Source organism: Cetorhinus maximus, chromosome 8, assembly GCF_964194155.1.
Source record: "Cetorhinus maximus chromosome 8, sCetMax3.hap1.1, whole genome shotgun sequence".
NCBI classification, from domain to species: domain Eukaryota; kingdom Metazoa; phylum Chordata; class Chondrichthyes; order Lamniformes; family Cetorhinidae; genus Cetorhinus; species Cetorhinus maximus.
In genome coordinates, this window is record NC_135886.1 from 13,862,781 (window position 1) to 13,885,250 (window position 22,470).

Here is a 22,470-nt window from a genome sequence, read left to right on the forward strand (position 1 = left end):
TCAGGATGTGGAAGGCACTGGCAAGACTGACATTGCCTGCCCTAGCTGCGTACAACAGAGTGGCATGCGAGATCAATTCAGAGGGTCGTTGAGAATTAACCACATTGACATGAGACAGCACTCTCATATATAGGCCCAGACAGGGTGAGCATGGAAAGTTTCCTTTCTGAAGAGAAAATGGGTAAGTGATTACTGTGTAGGGTTCAGACATTGAGGTTTCCGAAGAATTCGTTTTGCTAATAAGGAAATTTTTTGGTTACAACTAAAAGCAATTAGAATGTGAAATGGCAGCAAACAGCATGGCATTCTTCATATTAAACCGTCTCTGGAGAGATTAAAGGAATAAACTTCTTTCATTAAGTTGGCGGTTTGTAGTGCTGGTTGCATTCCTGCGATTTTCTGCAGCCGGTTCTCTGTAACTGACCACAGGGTCAGCATGGCTGTTACTTTTTCGGCATGTCAGCTAAAGGGTCAGATTAAAAAGGCCCGAATCATATCCACGAGCGGATTGAATATCTGTGTAAACAGGGGCAGCATTCACTCGCCAAGTGCTTTGAAATGTCACTGCAATGCAAGAAGCACACTTTAAGAACGGCACGATTTCTTCACTAAAATTTGAATCCCGGCCAACTTATAAAACTAAAACTTCACATCCCTGTTTAAAAAGAAAGAAAAAAATATTTATTTAAAAAGTCGAGTATGTACACACGTCATTGTGGAAAACCTTGTTGATCTTGGGGGTGACGACTGTGATCTTCCTGTATTATTGGCAGCTTGGCCTGGACTTCAGGTTCTATTACTGTATCATCTGAACAGCTCACATCAGTTTCTGTCTTAATCTCTTTAGAAGCGATGTCAGAGTCAGTGTTTGGTTCCGATTCTGGCTCCTCCTGGTGGTATCTCTTCAGACGTATGTGCCAGGCCAAGCTGCAAACGGCAGACACAGTTTTAAACTGGTGTATGACATTTCGAGGAATAAAGTATATGTCGTTGTCCGAGAGTTGGATCCTCGAGTAGCGGATGCCCTCTCGCCTTAATTGATTGAGTTTTGCTTCATCCACCCATTGCACGCACTGTGAAAAGAAAAAGGGAATACTGAAATTAATCTGGCATTTTACCCTTACCATAAATGACATTGGCACAGAATCTGAAGCAGGCATCTTGTGATGTGCCCTGTTAAGTGAGATTTTGTACTACAACCTTCAGCTCAACAATTTTGTTGCCTTACAAGTTGTTAAGTGTGCAGTGAAAGCAACGGGGTCTGGGACTTTGGTGAATGACAGGACCAATGGTTGATTTCCTTAACCAATGAGATATAAAGGTTGAGAAAGAAATAAAAGAATGATGAAAGTGGGAAACGGGTGAATTGGCTTCAAATGGGGTAAAGAGAAAGGAAGACTGGATTAAGAGAGAGAAGGAAGAGACAAATAGAAAGAAAAAGATGAAACATAAATTGTTTAAAAAATCCTAACAATGAACTAGGTCCACAAATGACTCCACAGTTTAAGCTGTTTGTTTTCTGAGCTGGAGGATGTGTGGCATTGCAGGAACATCCATCTCATCATTAAAAATGTACTGATGCTTTTCAATACCTGTCCAAGCTACCAGCAGCAAGTTCATGCACAATTTACAACTCAGTGCTCATGGTAAAAGCACATTCATTCTCCTCATCCAGCACCATAAATTAATATACTAGATCATCCACATATGCCAATCCAAGAGATATCTGACCACAACTCATGGAGCAGAAAAATGACAAGTAATCCAGGGTCTCTTGTGTCAGATTCTCATGGGAATCTCTTACAAACATCATGACTCTGCTAAATACAGACGGTCAGCTTTCAGAATTCACCTCAGAAAACTCAATGCAGCTCCAAATCATGTTACAGTTTGGGGAAAACCCACACACAAAGCATTCACTCAATGAGCCAAACCCCAATGGCCGGCAATTAATACTTAACATATATACAACTCGACATGTAAGCTAAGTTTTTATTCATTCAAGGGATGTGGGCTTCGCTGGCTAGGAAGGCATTTATTGTCCATTCCTCATTGCCCTTGAGGTGGTGGTGAGCTGCCTTCTTGAACCACTGCAGTCCATGTGGTGTAGGTACATCCATAGTGCTGTTAGGGAGAGTGTTCCAGGATTTTGATCCAGTGACAGTGAAGGAACGGCGATATATTTCCAAGTCATGATAGTGAATGGTTTAGAGGGGAGCTTCCAGGTGGTGGTGTTCCCATGTATCTGCTGCCCTTGTTCTTCGAGATGGTAGTGGTCGTGGGTTTGGAAGGTGCAGTCAAAGGAGCATTGGTGAGTTGCTGCAATGCATCTTGTAGATGGTGCACGCGCTGCTACTGTGCATCGGTGGTGGAGGGAGTGAATGTTTGTGGATGGGGTGCCAATCAAGCGGGCTGCTTTGTCCCGGATGATGTCAAGCTTCTTGAGTGCTGTTGGAGCTGCACTCATCCAGGCAAGTGGAGAGTATTCCATCACACTCCTGACTTGTGCCTTGTAGATGGTGGACCGGCTTTGGGGAGTCAGGAGGTGAGTTACTCGCTACAGGATTCCTAGCCTCTGACCTGTTCTTGATAACATTGTTGATGACCCTTCCATTTTTGACTGATGATTGAGAGTAGACTGATGGGGCTGTAATTGGCCCAATTGGGTTTGTCCTGCTTTGCGTGTACGGGACCAAACCTGGGCAATTTTCCACATTGCCAGGTAGATGCCAGTGTTTTAGCTGTACTAAAGCAACTTGGCTAGGGGCTCAGCAAGTTCTGGAGCACAAGTCTTCAGTACTATTGCCGGAAAGTTGCCAGGGCACAAAGCCTTGGCAGTATCCAGTATCTTCAGCCATTTCTTGATTTCACGTGGAGAGAATCGAATTGGCTGAAGACTGGCATCTGCGATGATGGGGGCCTCTGGAGGAGGCAGAGATGGATCATCCACTTGCTACAATTTTCAGCCAAAAACGCCAAGTGTTTCAGCCTTTTGTGGGCTCCCCCATCACTGAGGATGGGGATATTTTAAACTCCTCCAGTTAGCTGTTTAATTTTCCACCACCATTCACAGCTGGATATGGCAGGACTGCAGAGCTTAGATCAAATCTGTTGATTGCAGAAGCGCTTAGCTCTGTCTATGACTTGCTGCTCATGTACGCAAGTAATCCTGTGTTGTAGCTTCACCAGATTGACACCTCATTGTTAGGTGCTGCTCATGGCATGCCCTCCTGCACTCTTCAATGAACCAGGGTCACTCCCCTGGCTTGGTGGTAATGGTACTGTGGGGGTTATGCCAGGCCATGAGGTTACGGATTATGTTCGAATACAATTCTGCTGCTGATGTCCCACAGCACCTCATGGTTCCCCAGTCTTGAGTTGCTAGATCTGTTCGAAATCTATCTCATTTAGCATGGTGGCAAGGCCACACAACACGATGGAGGGTATCCTCAATGAGGAGTCAGGACTTTGTCCCAACAAAGGCTGTGCGGTGGTTGCTCCTACTGATTCTGTCTTAGAAAGATGCATCTGCAGCAGGCAGGTTGGTATGGATGAGGTCAAGTATGTTTTTCCTTCTTGTTGGTTCCCTCACCACCTGCCGCAGACCCAGTCAAATAGCTATGTCCTTTAGGACTCAACCAGCTCGGTTAGTATTGGTGCTACTGAGCCACTCTTGGTGATGGACATTGACGTCCCCCACCCAGAGTACATTCTAAGTCCTTGCCACCCTCAGTGCTTCCTCTAAGTGTTGTTCAACATGGAGGAGCACTGATTTATCAGCTGAGGGGGAGCGATGTGTGGTAATCAGCAGGAGGTTTCCTTGCCCATGACTGACCTGATGCCATAAGACTTCATGGGGTCCGAAGTTGATGTTGAGGACTCCTGGGGCAACTTCTTCCTGACTGCATACTGCTGCAGATGGTGATGGTGGCGTTTGGGACATTGTTTGTGAGATGTGATGCCATAAGTATGACTATGTCAAGCTGTTGCTTGTCTAATCTGTGAGATAGCTCTCCCCAATTTTGGCACGAGCCCACAGATATTAGTAAGGAGGACTTTGCGGGGTTGACAGGGCTGAGATTGCCTTTGTCGTTTCCGGTGCCAAGGTCAATGCCAGGTGGTTGGTCTGGTTTCATCGCTTTGAGACTTTTTAGCGGTTTTAATGCAACTGAGTGGCGCTTAAGAGTCAACCACATTGTCGTGGGTCTGGAGTCACATATCGGCCAGACCATGTAGGTTTAAAGGACATTAGTGAACCTGATGGGTTTTTACGACAATTTATGATCATCATTAGACTTATAACTCCAAATTTTTAAAATTGAATTCAAATTTCATCATCTACTGTGGTGGAATTCAAATCTGGTCCCCAGAGTATGACCCCGGGTCTCTGGATTACCAGTCAGCGACAATAACACTACACCACAGCCTCAAATACGTCATCTCCTGACTCCCCAAAGCCTGTCCACCATCAACAAGGCACAAGTCAGGGGTGTGGTGGAATACTCTCCACTTGCCTGGATGAGTGCAGCTCCCACAACACAAGAAGCTTGCCACCATCCAGGACAAAGCAGCTCGCTTGATTGGCACCACATCCACAAACATTCACTCCCTCCACCACTGATGCACAGTAGCAGCAGTGTGTACCATCTACAAGATGCACTGCAGGGATTCATCAAGGCTCCTTAGACAGCGCCTTCCAAACCCAAGACCACTGCCATCTAAAAGGACAAGGGCAGCAGATACATGGGAACACCACCACCTGGAAGCTCCCCTCTAAACCATTCACCATCCTTACTTGGAAATATATCACCGTTCCTTCATTGTTGCTGGGTCAAAATCCTAGAACTCCCTCTCTAACAGCACCGTGGATGTACCTACACCACATGGATTGCAGTGGTTCGAGAAGGCAGACCACCACCTTCCCAAGGGCAATTAGGGATGGGCAATAAATGCAGGCTCAGCCAGCCACACCCACATCTCATGAATGAATAAAAAAAAACCCTTGGAGGGAGTGAATACAATACCTGTGACACTGGCGGCTCATGTAGATCCAGCTGTAATCTCTGTACAACATCTGTGAAATCCTCTGCATGAAAACAGATCACGTCTTTGGTTACCCGAAGCTGGTCACTCCTGTCAAAAAGAATGAAATTGAAAGTTGTGTTAAGTGGGATTTTAGCAAAGTTCCAATCTTGAAATGGTGGCCAGTTCAGGTTGGTTGAAGATTTGGTTTGAATCTTGAGAGACAAGAAAGCCTGTTTGGACCACTTCAGCAACCACCATTAAACAAAGGCAGATTACTTTCAGGAAAAATAATCAATTAGGAAGAGAGTGTGAAAAAGAGTGCGCTGTGTTTAAAAAAAAAATAACTGCACCAAGAAAAATTTGGCAATTGACAAGTTTAATCACTAACACATTCCCAGAACGCTGTAGCGCCGGAGGGGGATGCAGGTGCAAATGAGTGCCGCGCCACCAGCATGGGCAGCACCAGAGAGGACAGCCGTGAGTTGGTGCCACACTGTTGGAGGTGCCATCTAGAATGTAGTTCTTTTTCAGGCAGGCGTAGGCAGAAGCGGGGTTGGAAGGTGGAACGAAGATGTGAGTGAAGGTTAGATGGAAATGATCAAAGACAGGCTTGCCTTTGATTGAGATGAGAATAGAGGCTTGAGATGACCTGATTGAGTGGGTGGGGGTTTACTTGGAGGGAGAGTTTAAGGCAGGCAGGTTCATGCACATATAAATACACACGGGAATACACGATAAATGGTAGGACCCTGGGAAGTACCGAGGATCAGAGGGACCTTGGTGTGCACGTCCACTGGTCCCTTAAGGTAGCGGGACAAGTAGATAAGGTGGTAAAGAAGGCATACGGGATGTTTGCCTTTATTAATTGAGGCATAGAATATAAGAGCAGGGAGGTTATGCTGGAACTGCATAAAACTCTGGTTAGGCCACAGCTAGAGTAGCGTGTGCAGTTCTGGAATCTGCATTATAGGAAGGGTGTGACTGCACTAGAGAGAGTGCAGAGGGGATTTACCAGGATGTTGCCTGGGCTGGAAGTTATAGTTATGAGAGATTGGATAGGCTGGGGTTATTTTCCCTGGAGCAGAGGAGATTGAGGGGGGGCATGATTGAGGTATATAAAGTTATGAGGGGCATAGATAGGGTAGACAGGAAGAACTTTTCCCCTTGGTGGAGGGATCAATAACCGGGGGCATAGATTTAAGGTTAGGGGCAGGAGGTTTACAGAAGGATGCGAGGAAGAATTTTTTCACCCAGAGGGTGATGGGAATCTGGAACTCACTGCCTGAAAGGGTGGTAGAAACCCTCGTAACATTTAAGAAGTATTTGGATGTGTACTTACAATGCTATGGCATACAAGGCTATGGGCCTAGTGCTGGAAAGTGGGATTAGAAGAGTTAGGTACTTGTTTGACTGGCGCAGACTCGATGGGCCGAAGGGCCTTTTTCTGTGCTGTAGACCTCTATGATTCTATAAATACATGTGTGAATGCAAAGTCATACAAGCATGTTACAATTTTCTTACCACTCTCCGTACTGGACTGCCTTCAGCACACCTACAGCTGCCGTGCTCTTCCAATCAAAGCCTTGACCCACATGGTCTGCGTGGGCTCGCGTCCGATCTTCAAAGAGTATTTCACGGGGCTCACTGGCCCGAGGTAGATACTGGAGATTCTTGATTTCGTTCATTGACCTGTGCAAGAATGGAAATGGTCAATGTCAAGCTCACCGCTTATTCAAATGTCTCTCAATATAGATACATTTCAAGCGCCCTCCTACCGTCGTCTCTTGAAGGGGGACTTTGGCATGTCTGCAGTCGGGATCATCTGCTCGCCAGGCCTCACCCACATTATGGGGCCATCGTCACTCTGCGATCGGCAGTGCAGCTGAAGGTTGGATAGGGTTCCCCATGGCAGTGTCATCTGGTTAAGAGAATCAGCATAAATTACTCCAAATAATGTGGGGTCCCCAGTGTCTAAATCATACCAGATTTCACAGAATCTTAAAACACAGAAGCAGGTCATTCCGCCCATGATGCTGGAGCCAGTTCTCTGAAGGAGCTAGCCAATTAGACCCTGCACTTTCCCAAAAGCCCTGCAACTTTATCTTTTTTATGGGGAGCATAAACACTGACATGGACTGGCTGGGCCGAATGGCCTGTTTGTGCTGTAACTCTTTTGCACTTTGTAGTATTTACACAATTTCATTTTTGAAAGTTACTACTGAATCTGCTTCAACCATCCTCTCAGGCAGCACATTCCAGATGATGATAACTCACTCCATAAAGTTTCTAATCTCTTCTTGGCTTCAGAGCAACAAAAATTAACATGTAAGTACAACAAATAATTAGGAAGTCAAATGTATTTTGGTGTTAATTGTAAAATGGTTGGATTACAAGAGTAAGGAAGTCTTGCTGCAATTGTTGCCTATCACATACAGTTTTCATTTCTGTACCCATGGAAGGAAGGATATACTTTTCATAGTGCAATGGAATGCAATGGAGGGTCACTAGATTAACCCCTGGGATGAGGGGATTGTCCTATTAGGAGAAATTGAGTAAAATGGGTCTATATGGGACAAGACAGTGGGTGTGACAAGGTAGATGCCTGGGGCTGTTTCCTCTGGCTGGAGTGTCGAGGACATGTGGGCAGTGTCTCAGGATAAGGGGTCATCCATTTAGGACTGAGGTGAGGACTAATTTCTTCTCTATTCTCTACCCCAGAGTGTGAGAATGCTCAGTCATTGAGTATATTCAAAGCAAAGTCCATCACTTTGCACTTCTCTACATCACAGCACACCACCACCCTTCCATTGTGAAAAACATCCATTCAGCACCATCCTTTGCTTCCTGTCACTGAGCCAACTTTGTATCCATACCGGCACTCTCTCATCAATGTCACTGACTTTGATATTCTTAATATGTCCCCTGTATGGCACTTTGTCAAATGCATTCTAAAAATTCAGAGATACATCTGCTGCACTGCCTTAATCAACTGTTATCTCAGCAAAGAACTCATCAAGCTAGTCAGACATGTTTTTCCTTTAACAAATTCATGCTGGCTTTCTTTGATTAACCTATACATTTCCAAATAGAAGCTTAATTTTATCCCCGATTATGGCTCCCCAACATCGATGTTAGGCAGACTGGCCTGAGAGTTTTTCGCCTTTCTTGAATAATGGTATAATATTAGCACTCCTTCAGTCCTTCAACAGTGCCCCTGCACCCACTGAGGATTGAAAAATTCTGATCAATGTCTCTGGCTAATTCTACATTTGCTTCTTTTAACAACCTAGGATGCATTCCATCTGGACCAGGTGACTTAGCAACCTTCCAGTAATGCTAATCTTTTTAGTAGACTTCTCTATCTATTACTACCCTCTCCTTGTAACCTTCACATTATCCACTTGCTTTTTAAAGACTGATGCAAAGTACTCATTTAATACCCATCTCCTCTGCCTCTACACGGAGATTACACTGAGTCCTTCATAGGTCTAACTTTTTCCCTAGCAAATCTCATACATTATACGTTCATAAATATTTTAGGTTCAAATTACTGTTACCTGCCAATATTTTATCATAACTCTACCTCCTGTATGAACCTTTCAATTTCCTCCTACTTCCATAATCCTCCTGGTTATTAAATTAATCTTGCTCCTGGCATTTGTCATAAGCTTCTTTTTCCAGCTATATTTTAACTTTTATTTCCTTTTGTTATCTGGGCAGCATGAGCTTTGGATGCTCTACTTATTCCCTTCAAAGGGATATGCCTAGTTAGCATCTAAATCGTCACTTCCTTGAAAGTCTTACATTGTTTCATTACTGCTTTACCGTACCAAATTATCTGTGTTAAGTCCCTTCTTAAATCACTGGAATAATGCAATGGGAATTTTAACATCCACTTGTTGGGGCAGAAATGGCCTCTGTAGGATCTTACCTGAAAGACAGTACCCTGACAGGGCAGCACTCCTTCAGTTCCACACTGGGGGCATCAGCTGGATTAAGGGCTCACGTCTCAGGAGTGGGAATTGGCCCCACAACGTTCTGACCCACAGGCTAAAGTGTTACCACCGAGTGTGGAACATGCAACGTAGGGATGGAGCAGCATCCTGCTCCATACTCTGAACATGCACTGCATGAACCCTTCACCATTAACCAATCCAGGACTGCACACTTACTTTCAAAAACGGAGAGTCTTCCAACATATCAAGAAATTCGGGGAAGTAATCTCCAACCTCTTCATCCACTGCTCCCACCAAGCTGATCTGTCTCATTGGACCTGCTCTGTACGTGCCACAACAATAAGTCCGTGAAACCTGTCCAGAGAGAGAGAGAGTTCAGTTAACAATACCTAGGAATAGGCAGTAATTGACCACAAGGAAAAACCACATTGTAGATAGGAATTCTCCCAACAGTCAATACGGAAAATCAATTCTGCTTCACCCATTTCTTAGAATCAAACAGCACAGGAGACATCAGTATGATCCATGTCTGTGTCGGCTCTTTGGAAGACCTATCCAATTCTGCCTTGCTCTTTTTCCATTGTCCTGCAATTCTTTTTCTTTTCAAGGATTAATACCCAATTGAGTTGTGAAAGTTCTACTGAATCTGCTTCCACCTCTGTTTCATGCTGTTTCAGATCGCAACTTGCTGTTTTAATAAAAAAAAAACTCCCCTCCGCTTCCTCTACCAATTACCTTCATGTTGATTTCTAGCTGATAATTTAGATTTCTTTCTCCTTCCGTATCACAGACCCATGGCAATGATATAACTGCTCAAGAGCGGAGATTGCATACGTGAACTGAACCAATTTTTCTGCTACCAGGTAACCAGCACAGTATTAAACAGAGAACTGTGATCAGTAATGCTAGTTGGTGTTGTAACTCGGCATGTTACAGATGATTCACCGCGAAATTCTCACGCACGCCAAGACAGCGCAAGGACATGTGATGCTGAATTCATCCCGTGTTCCCATCATGTTCAGCGCCCTCATGCTACCCAGCTCAGAAATTTCTCTCAAGTCACAGCCTGCGTTTAGGCAGACACAATCAATAACTGCACTGTAATGTAAATAATCAAGAGTATACACAAACTATAAACACTCACCCTTACACTCTACTGAAATCCCAGTAATAGCACTGATTCCAATTCAAGCATACAGAATTATTTTATTGCCAATTAGGAATCAGGCTTGGTTTCAACCTGACTCAATAATAAATTAAGGAATCAAAGAATCTTCCAGCACAGGAGGCTGCCATTAGGCCATTGTGCCCATGTTGACTCTTAGAAAGAGCTATCTAATTAGCCGCACTCCCGTGAACTTTCCCCAAAGCCCCGCAATTTTTTTCCTTCAGGTATTTATCAAACTCCCTTTTCAAAGTTATTATTTAACCTGCTCTTTCAAGCAGCGCATTCTAGATCATAACAACTCACTGTGTAAAAACAATTCTCGTTTCCTCTCTGTTTCCTTTGCCAACTACTTCAAATCTGAATTAAACTAAACTGAAACTGATTCAACCCCAAAGTTTAAATGACTGACTATTTGCCAAAACAAACAGTCCGCAAGATTAGTATCGGAGAAAGACAAGAACCTGCGAGACTAAGGAGTGTACATCAACTGGGAGCCAAGCCCTGGGCTAATTCTGATTGGGAGATAATCCAAACAAATCCATCCCTGCTTCCAGTGAAAGTGTTTACTAGGTCAGTCAGAAATAAATGTACAAAGGTTTCAATTCACCCAGAAGCAGCTGTTCTTAATGGAAGAGTCACTTTCGTGCAGGGTTTAATGACATCATTACTGATAAGGCTAATCGATACCTCCAAATATTTCACCCATCTCATACCACTGGGCTCAATGAGTTCTCTTTGCACCCATAGGCATTCCCAGCATGAACTGGCAATGACAGACTCATTTATGTGGTGCTGTACAGAACTGGGATAGAAGTCGCAGTCCATCTGGCCAGTCCCATCTAGAAAAAAAAATCCTCTCTCAAAAAACCTCTCCAGCCTCAAATTCCCACAAAACCCTTTTCACTCCAAACTTTTCCTGCAGTTACTTACCCCACCCTCTTGAATTTACAATTAGTCATACTCACTGCTTTCCTGAGATCACACCATAAATAATGTCAATAACGTGGGCAAGTAAAGGCCCAGGTTTTGCTGCACTAATTACAGCGAGGCTGTCAGCACTTATCATTACTACACAATAAAACAGATGGCTGTAGCAACCTCTGGCTTGCGCACATGCAGTTAAATGCAAAAATCTGGAAATTGCTGTCAATTGTTTCCTTTACAGGCTCCATTGGAATCTGCACAAAGATCATTGTACTGGCGTGAACTGAGGGTAATTACCCACTAGTCTCATCTTAAAACCAGATGAAAAATTCAGGACTAGTGCAATCTGGCTAACAGTTTTTAATGGTTCAGTAAGTGATAATTATTGCTGAAATACCTCCAAGGACCTGGGAAAAATAATTTTACAGATGTGGAGTCTCAGTCTCTCAGAAGAAAACAAATGTTGCAGAGTTTTAAAAAAATTAAATAACTTTCATTCCCCTTTTCTGTTTTTCTGAAGTCCCTCCCTTAATCCCATGCATGTGCCCCAATCTTTATTTATCTTCTGGCAAAATCATTCAAATATATTTTGTTTCCTATTGTTAAATTTGTTGCTTTGGAGTCTGCACATCTCAGTAAGGATTCTCCAATCTTATCGGTCTAAGAACCTCCTGCTGCTTTTTCTAACATCAGAGATCTCCTGTAGAGGGTGCTGTACTGGATCATATATCCAATTATCAGAAACCTCCATTGACAAGCCTGGAAAAATCCTCTGGAAAACAAGATGCAAGGCGAAAGCTTTTCTTTCGCTGCTCACAGCAAAAGCCAGGTGAATGATTGAGGACTCAGTTGAGAGTTTCACATCATCAAGTGCTGCATTGGAGGAGGAAGTAAGCTACTCTGCTGAGCCCTCTCTCCACTGGCTGGTGCTGTAGTCACATTCAGATAATTTCCAAGGCCACTGACTTCTTGTTTTCATGAAGGGCTGCACAGAACTGTGCAATTAATTCCCTAAAACACCAGTTAAAATACAGAACACTCCAATAACAATTTAATTGATTTATTGCAAGTACCTCACCTCCTGACAACACAAAGCCTGTCAACCATCTACAAGACCCAAGTCAGGAGCATGATGGAATACTCTTCACTGAACTGGGTGTGTGGCTCTAACAACGCTTAAGAAACTCAACACCACCAACAACAAAGAAGACTGTTTGAATGGCATCCCATACACTAGATTAGACATTCACTCACTCAACCACCAGCACACAGTGGCAGCAGTGTCTACCATCTACAAGATGCACTGCAGAAATTCACCAAGCCTCCTTCAAAAGCACCTCCCAAACTCACAACTTCAACCATCTAGAAGGACAAGGCCAGCAGACACATGGGGGACACTACCACCTGCAGGTCATTTATCACCTTGACTTGGGAATATATTGCCATTTCTTTATCATCACTGGGTCAAACTCTTGGAACTTTCTCCCTCACATCACTGTGGGTGTACCTACACCAGATGGAACGCAGTGGTTCAAGAAAGTGGTTTGCCACCACCCTCTCAAGGGCAATGAAGGATGGACAATTCTTCTCATCGTGTCCACGGACAGTCTATACATGGCCCAGCCAGAACTGGACACATTTTTGTGCCTTGTTGAATTCGGCAAGTTGTGCAACAGTGCAGGGTTCCTCTAGCGATAGGCATTGCAGGAGATGTTGCATAGTCTGTAGCTCAGTTCCACATTCACAAGTTGTCGGGCTGGTTGTATATCCCCATTTGTTTAGTGACACCTTTGAACGACCTATACCAGTCCTAAGTCTGTTAAGGCACTTCCAGGTTGCCCAGTTGCAATGAGCTCCTGGGGGAAGGCTTTCATCTGGTAGAATTTCCATCGCTGGGGGTTGTTCGAGACTGGCGAGCCGGTCTTTCCACAAGGCGATGCGGGCTTCAGATGGGGTTGACTGTAATGGAACAACACTGTTCATGAAGCTCTTCCTTGACTTTTGGCGGCTGGGTGTAGGTGTATGACCATGTAGAGGGTGCCTCTCATCTGATGTTTGATGGAGTCGCTCTTTCTTGCTGGCTACCATTCTTCTTTTTTCAGGGGGAGCGATATCCGCCAGGATATATAGGCTGTTAGTGTTCGTTGGTTTTAAATAACCTGTGATAAGTCAGCAGCTTGCATTCAGAACGGCATCCGTCTTCTTAGCATGAGATGATCTTTCTCATGCAGGGCAGGCGTATTCGGCAGTGGAATAGCGAAGAGCAAGTGCACTGGTTCGCAATGTTTTCGAGCTTGCTCCCCATTTTGTGTTAGTGAGCTTATTCAGGATGTTGTTTCGTGTGCTCACTCTTGCCTTTGTCTTTTTGATGTGGTTCTTGAAAGTGAGGCATCTGTCAAGGGTGACTCCTAAGCAGATAGGGTGCTCGCAATGTTGCTCCACACCAGGTTACTTTAAGCTGGCATTTGGCTTCATGGTTTCTGAGGTGGAATGCATAAACTTGCATCTTTGATGGGTTTGCACGAAGGTGGTTTTCTTCATAGTAAGATGTTAGTCCCTCCAAGGCCTCAGAAAGCGTTTTCTCCACGGTGTTAAAATCAATGCTTTGGGCAGTGACACATAAGTCAACAGCATATATAAAACGGCGTGTGACACCGCCTATAGGTTCGTCATTCGTGTAGACGTTGTACAGCAGCGGTGCAAGCACGCTTCCCTGAGGAAGACCATTCTTCTGAATACGCCACCTGCTGTGCTTCCCACCTAGTTCAACATAGAACTGGCGATTCTGAAGCATGCTTTCTAACAGCTCTGTTAAGTGAATATCTTTTGTCATCTCTAGGATCTTGCAGAGGAGACGTCTATGGTTCACTGTATTGTATGCTGCTGACAGGTCTACAAAAACAGCACCTGTTACCATCCCTTGCTCAAAACCATCTTCGATATGTTGTGTGAGGTTGAGCAGTTGGCTTGTTGTTGATTTGCCGAGGCGGAAACCTGGATAATGGACAATTAATGCTGGCCTAGCCAGTGATGCTCACATCCACTGACTGAATGAAAAGAAAATTAATTAGTGGGCTTTGTAAGTAAACTTACTAACTTTAACTTGGCTTTTGATCACCTCCCACGAACTCTATGTGGCTCAGTGTCAAAATTCGATAATGAAGATCTTCGGACATTTTCACAACATTAAAAGTGTAATATAAATGCAATTGTTATTTATTGAACAATGAGGCAGGAAGAGGTCATAAAAAGAGCAGAAGCAAACTTTTCTCTCGCAAGAACAATAGATATACTTCTAATTTATAGGATTAATGGAGGGGAGGAGGGAAGAAGAAGACTGGGGCCTGAATCTAAATTGGACAGCCCTTCAAAGAGCTAGCACAGGCATGATGGGCCAAGTGATGATCTTCTGCCCGGCAAGATGCTATGACTCAAAACAATAGCTACATTGCTGCCGTGCACAACCCAATCTTGGAATAAAGTTACAATTGTTTGGTCTCCAAGCCTCATTTTCTCTGTACACCCACATGTTATACTAAGGAACAAATTAAGTAAATTCTCACAGTAACAAGATTACAGAAGGAATAATTCAGGTTAAGTGCACAAGTCTGTACAGAGGGTAATGGAAAGCTGGGTGAAATAACAAGACACTATCCAATTTGTGCTATGAATGCTTCATTTAAGGCTCATAAGGCCATCAAAATCCTGTCTCTGAGGCTATGAGCAGTGTCTCAAGAATTCCAGTCTATATTTTCGCTGTTTGCTTCACCTGACCATTGGAGGCGACAGCATTGTTGTGGGGTGCCTGGGGGCAGGTCTATACTGACTGGGGGTCCTTTTGGGGGGGGGGGATGTTTCTCAGAACAATGTGTCAATGTTTAATGAGGGTCCTTGGGAGCATGCCACTTTTTGTAGAGGCTCTCTGGTAGCATATAGTCAATGTAGGTCAGTGAACACTAAAACTTAGCTGTCAGAAATTACTGTTCAAAAGCAACACAGCAGGAGTGACTGCTCTGCATCCTCTCACACAGATTCTCATGTCAATTAATATTATACTCAAGGCCTGGCCCTTACTACCAGTTTTGAGCTTTCAATCTTTACCTACACATGACAGAGATCAATTTATAGTGGGGTGTCTGGTTTGGCAGACACTGTTGGCTAAATATTAAATATAGCATCTCCTAAACTGGCATCAGTCCAGGTTGCTCAGCCACCAAATTTTAAGCTGGTGATGGATTAATCTCTCTCACACACAGGCAAAAAATAATCAATAAACAAACCCTCAACTCTACAGGAAGCTCAGTCAAACACAAACTGGTTACACTTGTCAGCCTGCCAGCAGTAGGCTGCATTTCGTATCGTAAACTTTCGATGTGAAGCTGCCTGAGAACAGACCCAGTCATCACCATCTGCCTATTGATCCAGACATCACAGAAGAACTCTCATTTGCTCAGCCATCATTCTCAAGCTCGATGACCTGCATTGGTGCCTGTTCTGGCAACATCTTGATTTTAAAATTCTCGTGTTCAAATCTCTCCAAGGTTTCATCTTTCCCTAACTCTGTAGCCTCCGCCAGTCCTAAAGCCCTCTGAGATCACTGTGTTTCTCCAATTTTGGTCTCTTCTGTATCCCTAATTTTAACCACTCCACCAATGTTGGCTGTGCTTTCAGCTACCTAGGCCCTGAAGTTCTGAATTCCCTCCCTAAATCTCTCCACCTTTCTCATTTAAAATGCTCCTTAAAACCTACTTCTTTGACTAAGCTTTTGATCATCTGTCCCAACATTTCCTTACATCGCTCTGTCAATTTTCATCTGAAAATCTCATGTGAAGCACTTGGGGACATTTTACGTTAAGGGTACTGTATAAATACAAGTTACTGTTGTTGAAACCTTAGAACATGCTAATTGTGCAGATCAAGATTCTAGCTTCAAATGGGTAAAAAGTTCACAGTACAAGTTAATAAAAAGTGCCGTTAAGGCAGGATGCTTCAGCAATGAAGTTCCTTTCGTCTAAGCACAGGAAGACGGCTTCAACTGCTATCCCAGTCAATATTTATCCATCCAACAGATATGTGGTCATGACTTCCACTGCTATTTGTGGAGTCTTGCTGTGTGCAAATTGACTCCCTCACCTGTCTACTGTAGTCCATGTAGACCACGGTCTGGACACTCCAAGACACACAGGTGCAAATGTTTCACTTGCTTAACAGTGGATGCAGGAAGCATGGTTCTCAAAACACACCACATCACTCCTCCCTCCAACATTGCAAGCCCTCTCACCAAACACAATAAAGGTACAACTTGGGTAGGAACCAGAGGGTGGGGGAGAGAGGTCAAAGAGGGGTCAGCTACTTCTGAGAAAGAGAAGAGAGGCAGAGTGTATTTATAGCCATGTACCCAATTTATCAAAATTAAATACTCATGGTAATGATAGCTACAAATGCTGTTCAGTCAAATTTTTCTTCATTTAGTCTTTCATGGGATGCAGACATCATTGGCAAGGCCAGCATTTGCTACCCATTCCCAAATGCCCTTGAACTAAGTGGCCTTCTGGGCCATTTCAGAGTAGTTAAGTTAATTACATTGCTGTAGGTCTGGAGAGTCATATGTAGGCCTGGCCAGGTAAGCATGGCAGATTTCCTTCCCCAAAGAATATTAGTAAACCAGATGGGTTGTTTACAATGATAGTTTCATGGTCACCATTACTAAGATAAGCCTTCAATTCCAGATTCGATTATTTGAATTTAAAGTCCACCCACTGTTGTGGCAGGATTTGAACCCATGTCCCTAGTGCCTTAACCTGGACCTTTGGAATGTCCAATGACATTACCACAACACCACTATTACCCCTAACTAAACTCATAGGACTATTGGAGGAACATAGAAACAGGAGGCTATGTAGCCCTGAGCCTATTCTGCCCTCGCTCAATAATGACCTTGGCTGATCATCTGAGCTAGAACTGAGCTGATCGTCCAGTGAGCTAGAAGAAAAGAGTTTGATTATGAAGCCAATACAGCCTTACTTTTAACAATAATCTTGGAAATGAAAACAGAGTTGTATTAAGACAACCTCCCAGCACAGCAATGTCCCGGTCCCAATGTCCCAGGAATCTGAAACCCTCCCCCTCACACCATCTCTTCAGCCACGTATTCATCCGATATATCCTGCTATTTCTACTCTGACTAGCACGTGGCACTGGTAGTAATCCTGAGATCACTACTTTTGAGGTCCTACTTTTCAACTTACTTCCTAACTCCCTATATCCTGCTTTTAGGACCTCATTCCCTTTTTTACCTATGTCGTTTGTACCAATGTGTACCACGACCATTGGCTGTTCACCCTCCCCCTTCAGCATACAAACATTCCAGGTCATTTCACGCCCAATGAATTATTTATGAAGTGCAGTCAATTTGTGCCCAGAAACAGTGAAGGGTGGAAAGATCGGTTAATCTGTTTTCTAATATTTGGTGAGGGAGTTATGTTGGCCAGGACACCAGGAGAGAATTCCACTGGCTCTGCCTCAGGCTGCATCACAAGGTGTTCAATGGGCTATCTGAACTGGTTTGCAGCCACACCCAGAATTGAGCGGTTGATATACAATACATTTCTGAAAGCAGATCACAGTTGTGAAGTGTTGTTAAAGTGCTGCTGAGGGATCAGCTAAATTGCAGACGAGGGACAACAAAGAAAGTCAGAGCAAATCTCCAGGTTTTATTGGGAGGGTTAAGAATAGGTGGGAAGTTGCCAACTGCATGGTACGGTTTGAAGTCTGCCAGCCATCTGGCCCAGGTGCAGCTGTTTAAAGTGAATTCCTTGGTAATAAGTCACTTATTCACCCAAAACCAGATGCAGTAGCAGCTCAAAGCATTAGATTGTGAGGAGAATTACATAAACTAAGCTTGTATTCCCTGCAATATAGAAGGTTAAAGGATGACTTGATTGAGTTAAGGGTTTTGAAAGGAATTGATAAAGTAGATAGAGAAACTTTTTAGGACAAGGCGACACATCCTATCAGAGCCAGGCCATTTTGGGGAGAAGTTAGGAAACATTTCTTCACACAAAGGATGGTCAAAGCATGGAGAACTCCCTCACAAAAAGCAGCAGCTGCTAGTTCAATTAACTTTAAATTGGAGATCGATAGATTTTGCTATGCAAGGGTATAAAAGGATATGAAGGCAAGGCAGGTGGATGGAGGTAGGACACAGATCAGCCATGATCTCAATTGAATGGTTTGAGGGGCTGATGGCACCCTTCAGTTCCTGTTATGTTCATCAAAATGATCCTTGAGCAGCACTGGTCTAAAATGACTTTCATTAGGTAAGGAATCACCAATACTTAACATTTTCCGCACTACCTGAATATGTAAGTGAGAATTGCATCAATATTGAAGGAGTGGGTATTCAAGCTATTAGTTTTTCAGGATCAGCTAGATAAATTATAGTCTTTTCTGGTGTTCCTGTTTCTGAGGGAGTGCTGCACTGCCAGAAGTGCAACTTTCAGATCAGAGGTCAAACCACTCTTTCAAATGGAAATCCCATGATATTTATTCAAAGAGAGGCAATATTTATCCTTCAACCAATATCGCAAACAGATCAGCAGCTTGTTTATCTCACTGCAGTTTGTGGGGCCTTGTGCACAAATTGGCTATCACATTGCTTACAACAGTACCCAAACTTTAAAAGTACATTCATAGGTGTAAAGCACTTTGGGTGAGCACTGAGAATGTGAAAGGTGCTATAGAAATGATTTTTTTTTCTTTGAGAGCTTGTGTCAGCCATGGCTATGTGGGTAGCACTCTCACTAGAGAGACACAGTTGTGGGTTTAAGTTGCGTGACCAGAAACTGAACTAGCCATATAAATACTATAGCTACAAGAGCTGGTCAGAGGCTAGGGATCCTGTGACAAGTAACTCACCTCCTGGCTCCCCAAAGCCTGTCCACCATCTACCAGGCACAAGTTAGGTGTGTGAAGAATACTCTCCACTTGCCTGGATGAATGCAGCTCCCACTACACTCAAGAAGCTTGACACCATCCAGGACAAAGCAGCCCACTTGATTGGCACTCCATTCACTCCCTCCACCACTGACGCACAGTGGCAGCAATATGTACCATGTGTAAGGTGCACTGCAGCAACCCACCAAGGCTCCTGAGACAGCACCTTCTAAACCCACTACCATTTTGAAGGATAAGGACAGCAGACACATGGGAACACCACCGCCTGCAAGTTCTCTTCCAAGCCACTCACTATCCTGAATTGGAAATATATCGCCATTCCTTCACTGTCATTGGGTCAAAATCCTGGAACTCCCTCCTAAACAGCACCTACACCACATGGGCTGCAGCGGTTCAAGTTACCACCACCTTCTCAAGTGCAATTAGGGATGGGCACTAAATACTAGCCTAGCCAGTGATGCCCACATCCCATGAATGAATAAAAAGTTCTACTCCACAGACTTGAGCACAAAACCTAGCATGAATAACCCAGCGCAGTACTTCACCGTCGGAGGTGCCACCTTTCTGATCAGATGTTAAACCGGGACCTCGTGCCCTCTCAGTTTCCATGGTGCTATTTAAAGTGCACAGGGGCTCTCCCCGATCTCCTGACCAGTAGCTATCCCTCAACCAACATCACTGAAGCAGATTATTTGGTCATTTACCTCAAACTAGCTGTCAGCTATTGCCTTCACTGGCAAAAAGAGCATGAACTGCAATGTTTCCCTAAAGTCAGTATGTAGATTCTGATGGAGAATTCCTTGTTCAAACAAACAGCTGTATCCTGATTCTTTTAATCTCGCCCTTTATTAGGTGACAATCTTCAAAATGTATGTCAATTATAATAGCATAGTAGTTATATTAGTGGACTCGTAATCCAAAGATCTGGACTAATGATATTGAGACATGAATTTAAATCCTAACATGGCACTGGAGAACTTAAATGTAATAAATTACATAAACCTGGAATAAAAAGCTAGTATCAATGACGTTGACCATGAAACTACCAGATTGTCATAAAAACTCCCATCTCGTTCATTTGGGGTCTTTAAGGGAAGGAAATCTGCCTTCCTTACCCAGCCTGGTTTGTGACTTCAGATCCACAACAATGTTACTGACTAACTGCCACCTGAATGGTCTAGGATGTGCCTCGGTTAACAAGAAGATAGCAACTCACAACCACCTTCTCAAAAGCAATTAGGGATGGACATTAAATGCTGGCTCAAATGCACCACCCAACATCCTGAGAATAAAAAACGCATGGCTTTATTTACTGACCATTGGAAACAGTGGGCTAACACATTCATGGCGTGGAATGAGTTGGACATTTTATACAAAGCAACGTCATTTCTCTTTGACCCAAGCATGCAGATTAATTCAATCACACTTCAGGTCAGGCAAAAATTTTTTAAAGATAAGTCGCATTGGTACAAGATTGTGGAATGTTTCTAAGTACCATAATTAATTTTTCCCTCATTGCCAGTGACCAGGTTTTGCAGGAAAAAAGTGGAATTGTGGAATGCAATCCTCACCACAAAATACTGGAATCCCACAGAACAAGAATGGAATTTGGCTCAGTCAGTCAGTGTGGCTCCAGTCAGCTCTGCAAGCAAAGCTCTGACAGTATAGTGCATGCTTTCAGAAAGCCATTAAAAGTTGGACAGGATGCCTGAGATGAACCTTTTACTCACCCTTTCTTTGGAACGGGGCCTTCAAGCTGAGGAATGTTTATAACCATGCTGGAAAACAGGAAACAGGTTTGGGAGGGCAGGGAAACTTCTTTCCCCACGGTGCTACAGCTCAAAGTTTACAAACCCAAGTCTGGAGAATGTTGCAGATGTGCAGATAGCTTCAAGCATGTAACTGGGATGAAAGCTCTACCCGACTTCTCAAAGATCCTTACCCTCCACAACGAGCAGTGCTCTTTTCCCTGTGGTCACTCTTGATGTGGTGGAAATTTTTACTTACGTTAAAGCACATGAAGAAACTCCACTATCAGCTGACAATTTCATTGCGCCCGTGACACTGTGCCATAGCTCATGTTGAGGAACAGGAAGCCATTCAGTCCTTCAGCCTGCTCTGCCATTCAAGTAGTTTATTAGTGCACACTGGCATAAATATCATCTAAATTTTCTCTCAGTATAAATTTCTCCTCAAGTCCGAGCAGAATTTTTTTTCTCTCAGAATCGCAAGTCTTTGGAACACTTCCCCAGAGAACGGTGGAGGCAGAGTCACTGAACATTTCTAAGGCAAGGGTAAATAGATTCTTGACAAACAAGGGAGTCAAAGGATGCCAGGGGTAGGCGAGAATGTGAAATTGAAGGTACAATCAGGTCATCCGTGACCTTATTGAATAGCAGATCAGGCTCGAGGGGCTGAATGGCCTACTGCTGGTTTGTATGTTTGTACATATTTGTTGATATGCACTTCAACTCCATTTACAAAAATCTGTCGAACTTTGGCTCAAAAGCCCCAACTGTACCAACACCCCCAGTCATTCTGGGAGGGAGTTCCAGACATCCACTTCTCTAAGTGTGAGAAAAAGTATCTTTCGATTATAACTATAATGGGAGGCAATTTCTCCAGGTGTCTTGTTGAAGTTAACGTGTTGAATGTTCTTGAAGTTGTAGTTATCACACAGGAGGGATGTGCACCTTGATTTGGCCAATACAAGATTCGGGGCTACTTATCCAATGGCACCAAGGCTTCAGCAACAAGCAGAATTATTACATTTAATGATAATTAACAGCAGAGACTTTTAACTCATTCAGTTCACTATAGAAAAGTTCATATAAATGCATCAACCATCAGTATTATGATGCACTGGCTAATAATAGCTTCCTTTCACAGCAAATGTTTAATAAGTGTTTTAATAAAGCTGCGGTCCTCCAAAAAACAAGTGGATTAAGGACGAAAGAAGAATGAGGGGTCTTGAGAAGGATGATAAATATGAATAATTATGTCATGTTAGGCTGAAAAACTAAAATTAAATTGAAAAGACAGACAAGGGAATGGGGAAGGGACATGTAATGTAATCATTACATTTTCAGTTATAAGGCTTGCATTTATTTGGCGACTTTCACAACCTCAGGACTTCCCAAAGTGCTTTTCAGCCAAGGTACTTTCTGAAGTGTAGTCACTGTTGCAAAGCAGAAAACATGACAACCAAATTATGCACAGCAAGCTCTCACAAACAACAATGTGACGATGGCCAGACATTGTAAACTTGGTCAATTTTTAAAAGTAAAATCTATTTTATACAAGCCCTTAGAAATCTGGAATATTATTCTTGGTATGGCACACATATTAAATGGTTCCAGAAGTTATGTTAATAGCATTCAGCTATTTAAACAAACCCAATGTCGACTGTTAGCCCTTACCAAGTTCTGTGAAAATTCGACC

At 43.5% G+C, this 22,470-nt stretch overlaps 1 protein-coding gene across 1 annotated transcript in view; it reads right to left on the minus strand.

Moving 5' to 3' along the window:
• Positions 1 to 658: 658 nt before the first annotated feature.
• The window catches only part of LOC144683448 (lysine-specific demethylase 9-like), a 68,577-nt gene continuing 46,765 nt past the window's right edge, over positions 659 to 22,470 (minus strand). The window contains exons 3-7 of the mRNA XM_078546474.1: positions 9,198 to 9,335; positions 6,801 to 6,943; positions 6,547 to 6,714; positions 5,025 to 5,133; positions 659 to 1,073 (exon numbers count right to left, since the gene is read on the minus strand). Coding sequence (XP_078402600.1) covers positions 711 to 1,073; positions 5,025 to 5,133; positions 6,547 to 6,714; positions 6,801 to 6,943; positions 9,198 to 9,335 — 921 coding nt within the window. The 3' untranslated portion in view covers positions 659 to 710. The remainder of the gene's footprint in view (positions 1,074 to 5,024; positions 5,134 to 6,546; positions 6,715 to 6,800; positions 6,944 to 9,197; positions 9,336 to 22,470) is intronic.